Below are 10,204 nucleotides of genomic sequence, written 5' to 3' on the forward strand. Positions count from 1 at the left end.
TTTTGAGGTGACCTGCTGCGCGTTCAAAGACTGAGCGAGCTGGGATGGCGTGGCCCTGTGCCTTCCCTCTTTTAGTGATGGAGGTTGCGCAATCTAGAGTTTTGAAGATGTATCTAAGCAACAAGCAGACGAAGCATTTGTCTCCCAGCTGCTGGCGTTTTTCATGATGGCATCGCCCCACTGTGACCAACACTATCAGCCACGGGGGCAGAGTGTACATAAAAGCATGGCTGGCTTCGCTTTGTACTAACAATGTGACGATACCGTCAACACGGCATGAAACCATATGTTTCGTTGCCGACTCTCAAAGTGAACAAAACAATTCTTTTCTCATTTAAACTTGCTTTTGCCAATTGCATAGTAATTCAGAAAATTTTGCAGGCCCTTCCGTGTAAGAGAAGTCCATCTGTGGCTGTACTCATTTTGCATGAAATATTGAAGTTCAATAGAACATAATTTTGATATAACAAAGCAATTTGCTGATATTACCAACTTCATTGTGGGGAGGTTTTTCGTTACATGATGTGTACATTTACGCAGTTCTAATGCCTACTTACTGATCGACTAACCCAGCAACAATATCCATACATTTAGAAACCACACCATGCACCTTGTTTCGTTGTGACACCTCGTGTGGCATGTACATTGTTGCAGACGAAAACTGGCGTCAAGCCACGAGCCGTCACATTTGATGACCTGGAGTCGAGCAACGAGAGCGAACACTACAGCGATGTTGAAAACGACCCAGACTGGTGTCTCGGCTGTGAACTGGGCCAGGTAACCGCACGTTTCACTTTCACTACTCTGGAACAGTTCACAGTAATCTGCCCTGTACTCAACAAATGCAGTATTCAGATGTTTGCACCAGTTATTGTGCAACAGAATTATGAGGCTCTTTCATCACAACTACAGACCGCTGAAAAGGAATAGGTGAGGCTAGATTGTTGGATTATATTTACGGATGTCAGTTAGTATCACTTGCCTAGTTTGCCATTCGTGACACCATGGACCAAGGAAATTCGTCGCCAAGTCCAAACATTGATGTTCCACATTATCGCATTCATGCATGTGCATTCCTAGCTACACACACAAGACATGCGTCTCACCTCCATTCGTTTTCTACTCTACTAGCATGCACAATCCTTCCCATTACCCTTGCCCAGGGTGCCCTCACGTGGAATTGCTCATAGGTTGGGCCTTACTGTGAACTGAGGATTCATACTTGAGAAAGGATTAAAAAAAATTGAAGCCGGTGATAGCCAAGGGATCAGTTTCTCTTAACTGTAGTATTGGCTTCTTGTGACGCACAGCACAGAACAAACCATTTGAGACAATTGGCACGTGAGTCACGTCGTATACCATGTGAGAGTGCAGCAGTTTCCATTGGGTCACAGATAAAGGAATGAAACACGAGAATCGTAGTCAACCACACCACTATTTTTTGCATGCGTCGTATCATATGGCAGCAAGTTCCTCATAAGAGCAAGAGACTTGACAGGGGTAGGGGAACGGCTGGTGAGAACCAACCCTGTCCATGCTAGGAGCCCCCAGCACTTGACCTGCTGAGCAGATCTTCGACGACTGCCGACTCTGCGACACGTCTCCCTCAAATCGTTTGCCTCAATATATCGCGAAATGAAAATGAATAAAGAGCTGCATTCAAATTTTGCATTGAGGAGTATTGTAATCACGAGTGAATTTTTTTTCACCTTTATGAATGGCCTTAGAAATGGTAAGCTGTCATGTAAGAAGTGTCATTCAAATCACTGTTGTGTTTAAGAAGCTTCTCCCAAGAAGCTCCTATCCTGGTACATGGGAATGAAGAAATCATTTTGCTCAGCATGCACTGCACCACATTTAATGTGATTTGTTGCATTTGAAAGAAAGTTAAAATCTGCCAACTGCAAGGAATAGACAATTTTACACCATTTTTTTTTACAAAAATTGTTGAAAATCACATAATTTAATAACTGTAGCATTGTGATTGCAACTCTAACTTAAGCATAATGAAACATAACTTATGTAGCCTGCAATTGTTTGACATCTTAAGTGGACAAAATTGATGTTTTGTGCAGCACTATGAAAACTCCACTAATACGCAAGTACTTTCGCAAAACCATCGTAAACATTAACAATTTCACGTAAGCTGCTATATATTGTCCACTTTGGATGCTATGACAGATGCTATTCTTTCTCAACTTATCAATTTTCTGTAATTTCTAATAAAAAAAATTGAGGACCTAGTTTGAAATTTTGGTTTGAGGCCCTAGGGTGAAATTTTGCTTCCTATGGTTGGTAGAATTCCACTCTTATGTGCAGCAAATTTCATTCATACTGGTTCAGCAGTTGTCTAACAAGAGCATTGCATTACTTCAGATGTAAATATGAAAGTGAGAGTTGGCCTAGAGTTATAATCTCCTGGCTGAATCCTTCTTCCTTTACTCTGAATGTGCACCTTCTGATGAGATGAAGGCCAAAATCCAATGATCGCAACTGCATGTAAGCAGTCCATCAATTCCCACTTCCTTCTTCATGCCAACTTCATTCTTTCTATGCACCTCCCCATGGGCATGCACATGTAATGCCTCTGTGCACACTGTACATAATGTAAGTACTTTGCATGTTGCATTAGGGGGAGGGCACCTACGATGAGGGCTACTATCAGCTGCACCCCAAGAGAACAAGAAAGATGAAATCTCGAGGGAGAATACCAGCTAGTCGGCGGCCAAGGATGAGTGGTATGCCGGACCACCAGCACTGCCCCACTAAATGTGGCTGCGGTCTCCTTCAATGGTACTCTCCGCAGATTGAACTAAACTGCACCGCCTCTTTGCATTGCGCTTTCTTACTGAAATCTGGAATGCTGTGATGGTTGAGCATGGACGAGGCCTATCGGAGTTGCCACTGCAGTTGGAAAGTGGGTGTGACATTCTGTCGCTTAACCTGTTCGCATGTTCAATTCCCGCTGGCAACATTTTGATGGGTACCGTGCATTGGGTGCACGTTAAAGAATCCCAGGTGGTCAAAATTAATCCGGAGCCCCCCACTACAGCGTGCCTCATAGTCGTATCATGGTTTTGGCACGTAAAACTTCGGAATTTAATTCTAATTTCAACATTTCGGTGGGGACAAGATGGGAAAAAGATAAAGCTTGTGTATCATGTTTTGGGTGCAAATTGAGCGACCCATAGTGGTGAAAATTAATCCAGAGCCCTTCTCTTCAGCACCTCTCATAGCCTTTGGGTTGGTTTGTGATGTTGAATTGAATCACTCTTCTTTTGTTCCCTTCAGGCCAGCCGCAAGCGGAACTTGCAGGAGCCTAAATCCATGAAGGTATGTTATTGCTCTTCTGTGCCTTGGAAGGGGGACTTCATTAATGGAGTTGAGGAAATCACTCTTGTTATGCATTTGCATATAGGTAACTCCTGCACAACACCTGGCACTTGTCAGAAGAGGACTGGCAAAAATTTGTAGATTATGATTTCATTGTTTTATGAAATCGCTGTTCTTTTTGATTTTCCAATTTTCTTTGTGGTATGGATGTTATGCTGTTTCTCTCACCTCCTCTTGTTTATGTGCAGCGACTACGGTTGACTTCCTTTAATTGGACGCTGCCAGGACCAACGAAATTGATCCAATTATCCAGCGAGTCGAGTTAAACAACATGCAGAAAAACACGTCAAAGAAACGTAGCTGATTCACTTGGACCAATGCCATTCGACGCCTAAATAGACCTAGTCTGGCTACAATAACTCCTCGCGGGCTGTGTCAGCTGCATGGTCGGCAGCATTAGCCCGCTCTTGCTTGCATGGAGTGTGGGGTGATGAATATGTGGCGGCGCTTTGCACTGAATTTTTCGCTGCACAAAATTTGGCGCTAAAGATCCCTCCATGAAGGTTGGCCTTTATGCAGCAAAGCACACGAACATCGCTAACACAATTCCTGGCCCAATTTTCCTGGGAAAGAAAAGAAGGCAAACACCGTAATCAGACATTGAGCTACCATTATTACATGAAAAGTTTTCCTATAGCACGTAAAAAGTGAGTGTTTTGTATGGGAGGATGACATTCATTCAACACATTCACTGTCCCCTAAGCTCTGCCAAAAGAGGCTGCCAGTAAGGGAGTCACTATTGGGGTCACCAAAGAGGTTAGGCATACGTACTGGCCAAGTTAGAAATATTTCGAATTATTTGGCAAAAGCCAAGTTTAGGATCGAAATAAAAATTTGGGCCCATAAATATGCATAGGCGCCAGCTGGGACTTTTGGTCAGGATCGAATTAACCAAGAATTCAAGTTAACTGGAGTCGAATCAAAGGAAGCCTATTGTATATCCGGAGAGCGTGGTTTAGACAGCAGTCAGCTGTGTGTAAAAGACAGTTCTTTAGATAGTAAAACTCTTATATGAAGAACACAGATATAATACTTGGATGTAACGCAGTAAGTTTAAAATTTCCTTGGCCATGCTTTATTGCAAGGAATATTCTACTACTGTATATAAAATCAAAATTCAAGATCCAAGGCAGTAGTGGGTACATTGAAATGAATATTTGTTAGCCGACAGCTCAAAATATGTATTCTGGTGATAAGAATGTGAAGTATGCAGTAAGTGCAACTTAAGACTACACATTCCGGACGCATGTTCAGCAGCTTGACATGGCTGGCCCCTTAGTCGGAAAGCCCATATGCCAATCCTGAGTGATCACATGGTTGCTTATTAACAACCGTGCAAAGGGTTAGTATTGCTCACTTGCCATGCATTTACATGACAAGCCACTCATGAGCCATCACAATTGGCTCATCGGAGACATCACACTTTTGTTTCTTCTGCATACACTCGATTACAATATATATATATATATTTGCTGTTACTAGTGCGTAAATTTAAATCGAATATTAGATTAAAAAGATTTTTTATTGGATGTGTCCTTGTTAGAAGACGGTTTGACTGCATACCGGCCGCGATTGCTTAGCAGCTGGGGTGTTGCGCTGCTAAGTACGAGGTCACCAGATCAAATCCCAGCCGTGGCAACCGCATTTCGATGGGGGTGAAATGCAATAACGCCTGTGCCCCATGCATTGGGGGCATGTTAAAAAATCCTCAGGTGGTTAAAATTAATCAGGAGTCCCTCACTATGGCATGCCTCATAACCAAATCATGTTTTTGGCACGTAAGACCCCAGAATTCAATTTGACTGTATGTATTGCTTATTTAAGAACTTCAGGCAATGCAATGCAGGAGAAAAGCTTTATCAGTAGCATCAGTGTCCAGAAACATGCACATGTCCATCTTGAATTGCTGCCATACCCTAACGTAAAATGCTACTTTCTTTTGTGCAGAATGGGCAGGCTGTAAGCAGCGCACTTTTCTTTCTGTTAATTATTCTACTGGTTTTGTTTCAAGCTAAATAAAATAAGTCTGCATTGTGTTTGCTTGAAGAGACTTTCACAAAATGGCATAAGCTTTTGCACAGTGAATGCCGGATTGGCCAGTGGTGATGTTTCCATGCACACCATCAGTGTTACTAATGCAACAGACTGATACATAAGTTACTAACGCAGTAGATTAACTCTAAGAAAAGCCATCTTAATGTTAAGCTAAACATTTTTGAAGCCTTTCTCATTTCCTATACATCTAGAACTTTGGTTAGGCTGAACAGCAGTGGTGAAAAAACAAATTGACATACAAGGTTCCTCACAAAGTCTACCGCAGTATTGAAATGGGCAAGATTGCTACACTGTCTAGAAGCCACAAAATTAGGTATTCATGTTTTTGATCGAACATGGCTGTTCATATCAGCTGTCCCTGCTTCGTTTGTCCTTCAAGCAACTATAATTTGTGGCTAAGAAATGGCTAGAAAATGGCTGTGTGAATTTCAAACTACTTTGTTTTCTGGGCTCTCTGTCCCGGTGTTAGCAGATGTGGTTACACATTTCCTGTTAAGCTTAAGAGCACCCACAATCAAGAACTTATCTCATAAACGGGTGCAAGTCATTTTATTGGCCAAGTGAACGTGCAGATATTTTAAGATAGATAGGTTGTGGATTTGATTTCAAGCTGTCACAACTGCATTTTGATGAAGCAGATTCCAGAAATGGCCGTGTGTGATCTTTAGAAACACATCTGCCCCGGGTGCTCAAAATAAGCATGAAGTCCTTCCCTGTGTAGATTTTTAGATGTAAGGCCACACCAAATAAAGTATACTTTGTCTTGATGAACTCTATTAATGTGATAACAAGACAATCTTATGGTTTGTTCGGTTCCAGAAGTATAATTCACTTCCTGCCATTCGTTATATTGACATGTGGTTTCTTAAAAGTGGCAAAATTTATCAAAGTGAGGAGTTCACCTTAATGTTGTGGACAGCAGTAGCGCATACAATGAAGCAAAATAAAGATGGCATCGCTTTGAAATGTCTGTCAAGAGCTATATTTTGTAACAATCAATTTTTCCATTCTGTTTGTCCTTCATTAATAACTTGCATGACAGTGTGATGCTATTATTGCTAAGATAAGCCAGTAACTGCTGCAGTCTATAAGAAATGAATAGAGCTGTACAAAAATATTGTTTGCAGTACACAGCCTTAGGGCTCTAAACTGCAGGTGAAGGCTTGCTCCAGGGGCCTTAGATGGGCAACTGCAACAAAATTTTGCTTTGGTTAAAGTGCTTACAAGTTAATAATATAAACAATCTAAATAACCTTGGCATAATGGCCTTTGAATTGTACCTTAGCAGATGACACGGACAACTGGTAGTAAATAGGCATTGCACAACTCCCTGAACTGCATGCACGCATGCCGATTCCGCTGTCACGCTGTGGACACCTGGATGTCCAGGCAGGCACTGGTTCTCAGCATTTCATGGTTTAGCATTTTGAGATGTGGTATCAAAACCATAAAGTTTCACAAGCTTTATAGGGCGTGTCCACACAATGTCAAATTAGCATAAAGGCTGCTTCACGTTTATGCCAAACATCTATACTTATAATTCAGCACAGGCTCCGCCTGCAAAACTGCACGGAATTTCTCTCTGTACTGGAAAACATAGTTGCCAGGAGAGAGCAATGTTGAAGGAAGTTTGTCGCCACTGTGACATTACAAAAATGAATCAATGTAATTGGTTGGAAGAGCAGAAACGGGTAATGCCCGCCATATGCATTCCAACAAAGTCAGCTTACTGCTATCCTTTAAAAGTCCACAATCATTGCATTTTACCAATGGAAAGATGAAGTTGAGTACGGCGCAATGACTGATGGAACGAAAAATGTTAGGCGCAACATTGATAAACAGGAAAACAACAGTGCAGATTAGAGAGCAAACAAAGTTCGCCAATATTCTGGTTGACATTATAGAGAAAAGAAATGGAGCTGGGTAGGCCATGTAATGCGTAGTGTAGATAACCACCGGTCTGTTGAGTATCACAAAGGGTGCCAGAAGAAAGGGAGCTGCAGTCAAGGACGGCAAGGAAGTAGTTCATGCGATCAAATTTGAAAATGTTCAGGCACAAGAGGGGCTCACTGGCAGCAGACGTGGGTAATTGAAGATCTTCGAGAGAGGCCTGTATCCTGCAATACAAATAGTCTGATGATGATAGTGAATTGCTTGGCACATCTATGCTTAAACTGTTTGAGTGTGACAGTGGTGTACTTGCTACTGCATTTTTAGGTTGTTTCGGGCTATATATACACGATTAGAAATGTTTGTTCTGGATGTCCTGAATCTTGTTGCGGTTGGCCTTCAAGTGCTTGTCTTGCTATCGTTTACTGAAGCGCTCTACATCGGCGGCTGCCTGCAAGTGCCGAGGACTGTGCCGCTCGGGACGCTGTGGATGTTCCAGGAAGCAGAGGAGCTGCTCCTCCCTCTGCTCCTGTAAGGGGGAGTGTCCAGTGGCGCAGCACTCTGTAAGTAGTAATATACAGTTTGTTGCAAGAGCCACCGTGATACCAGCAATTTCTTGCGCCTAGTTAAGTTATTGGTGAAACGTAGACTGCATTGCATTCTAAAAAAAAAAAAGCCATAAACTGACCTTGCCAAGATTGAGGATCTTTTACTGGGCCAAAACAGCACAAACTGTGAATTAAGTACTTTGAAATCTGACTCCACCCAGACAGTGTTAAAGGCGCGTTGGTATTGGCTCAAAATTCAAGAAATTCAATTTTGACATTCACATTCTTCTAATAATCAACCTGTTACCGCAAAATTCACCAGCCTAAACTAGTTCAGCGTTTCTCTTTAGTGGCTCTTCAAGCTGTCTCTGGGATCAGCACCGTCCACTCAGCCAGACAGCCATCCACGCACTGTGCGGGAAAGAGCCAAAGAAATCTCCGCTTTATTACTTGACAAGCGCGGCTCAAGTGCTTGCAGGAGCTCGTATCCATCCTCACAGGGCTTCATTGGCAGCCACATGGTATAATGCTAAGCAATGCTGTGAGAAGGCAACTGCAAAACGCCCTGTGCCACTGTACACTTCAGAATGGCAGAACTCCTATGTTATTTTATCTATTAAAATACATATCGTAGGAGAATGTTTACAAAAGTGTTCGAAGTGGTCTGGCTCTTAAGTGTTCCTGAGTGGTACCCGCTGTAGTAGCTTAGCTTAGCTAGAGGCTAGGGCATTGTGCTACTAAGTTTACTGGTTCATCACAGCCGCGGTGGCCGAATTTCGATGGGGGGCAAAATGCAAAAATGCTCCTGTACTTAGGTATACTAAAGAACCCCAGGTGGTCAAAACTAATCCCAAATCCCACCCACTGTGGTGTGCCTCCTAATCAGATTGTGGTTTTGGCATGAATACCCCCAGATTTTTTTTTTTTTTTCCTGAGTGGTTTAGGGCCCCTTTATAAAGGTGTTGCAGCTTATCCAGAGGTGCTCATTTAAAAAATAATACAAACAAGTTGTTTGTAGTTACTGAAAGTGGCTTAGTCTTCCGACTATATTTCTTTATTTTTGTCCTGCATTCTTCTTTCAGGAGTCCGATTTGGCCATTCCAGAGGACACATTGACCGAAAGCTTGCCAGAAAAGCAGCTCTCTCTTAGGAGCAAACAGTGACGTGACACATTTTGTACATATTATATATTTATATGCGTCTGTACGAACGCTTCATGAATTGGATGATGTGAATTTGTGTGGCCGCTCTACATCTTTCTTTTACCGCCTCTTTGAAGGAACACAGCTAGCGCTCTCTCATAATGAACTCACTACTTTTAGTTTTTACCATTTCAATGTCTCCACTTATTTTAAGTCTGTTTTAATTTCATAATTATTGTCACCTTCTACTTCATTCATCACATTGCTCTGTGTCTGACAACTCAACCCTATGCTGTGTTTTGTGACAAACATTTGACAGCCACCAAGACAGCATGGCAGTGGCATCTAGAAGGTAACTTTAATCTACAAGTGTCATAGTCAACTGAGGTGCACTGAAGTAGTTGAGGCCTGCACAGGAACTGTTGGCATCTTATGTTCCTTCCATAATTTGTTCAGCTGCATGGATTAGCTTGGATGACCTGCAATTTCCCATTTTTCAAAGGAAGGCAGGAGCTGGGACAAGTCAACCATCTAATATTCGTCTTGTGTGCCGTGCATGCGTGTACATGTGCGTATGTGTGTGGAGAGTGAGCAATGTTGGCTTACGTGGAGGTACTTCCAAAACACAAGTTAAACAAACCTGCCAAAAATATGTGTGGGCACATTGTCCTTTTCTGTCTTGGATGGTGTCTTTGTGGGGCTTATTTTTTAGTGAATAATATGTGGATGTACAAATGAATAAATGTGTTCAGAAATTCAAGAGAGTCTGACTAAATGGTGTCGGCAGTCCTGACGCCTTAAAGCCAAAGGGTGAACAGATATGATGACGGAGCACATCTGTATGCCCTGACCTGCATTTTTAGAGTGGTGTGGATCGGAAAGCAAATGGGGATAACCGATATTCTAGTTTACATTAAGAGAAAAGAAAAATGGAGCTGGGCAGGCCATGTAATGCATAGGACAGATAACTGGTGGACCATTAGAGTTATAGAATGTGTGCCAAGGGAAGGGAAGCACAGTAGAGGACGGTAGAAAATAAGCAAATTTGCAAGCGCAAGTGGGAATCGGCTAGCGCACGAAAGGTGCAATTGGAGATCACTGGGAGAGGCGTTCGTCGTGCAGTGGATATAAAAATAGGCTGATAACAATATCAGTATATGCATGATATTGTTACGT

General features: G+C 42.3%; 1 protein-coding gene across 2 annotated transcripts in view; it reads left to right on the forward strand.

Annotated features, from left to right (window-relative positions):
• The window catches only part of LOC135909094 (chromosome-associated kinesin KIF4-like), a 98,879-nt gene extending 89,091 nt beyond the window's left edge, over positions 1 to 9,788 (forward strand). For both annotated transcript variants that reach the window (XM_070529837.1, XM_070529838.1), the window contains 4 exons: positions 655 to 777; positions 3,292 to 3,333; positions 7,770 to 7,901; positions 8,969 to 9,788. In XM_070529837.1, coding sequence (XP_070385938.1) covers positions 655 to 777; positions 3,292 to 3,333; positions 7,770 to 7,901; positions 8,969 to 9,049 — 378 coding nt within the window. In that variant the 3' untranslated portion in view covers positions 9,050 to 9,788. The remainder of the gene's footprint in view (positions 1 to 654; positions 778 to 3,291; positions 3,334 to 7,769; positions 7,902 to 8,968) is intronic.
• Positions 9,789 to 10,204: the final 416 nt, after the last annotated feature.

The sequence above is a fragment of the Dermacentor albipictus genome, unplaced genomic scaffold (assembly GCF_038994185.2).
Source record: "Dermacentor albipictus isolate Rhodes 1998 colony unplaced genomic scaffold, USDA_Dalb.pri_finalv2 scaffold_33, whole genome shotgun sequence".
Lineage (NCBI taxonomy): Eukaryota > Metazoa > Arthropoda > Arachnida > Ixodida > Ixodidae > Dermacentor > Dermacentor albipictus.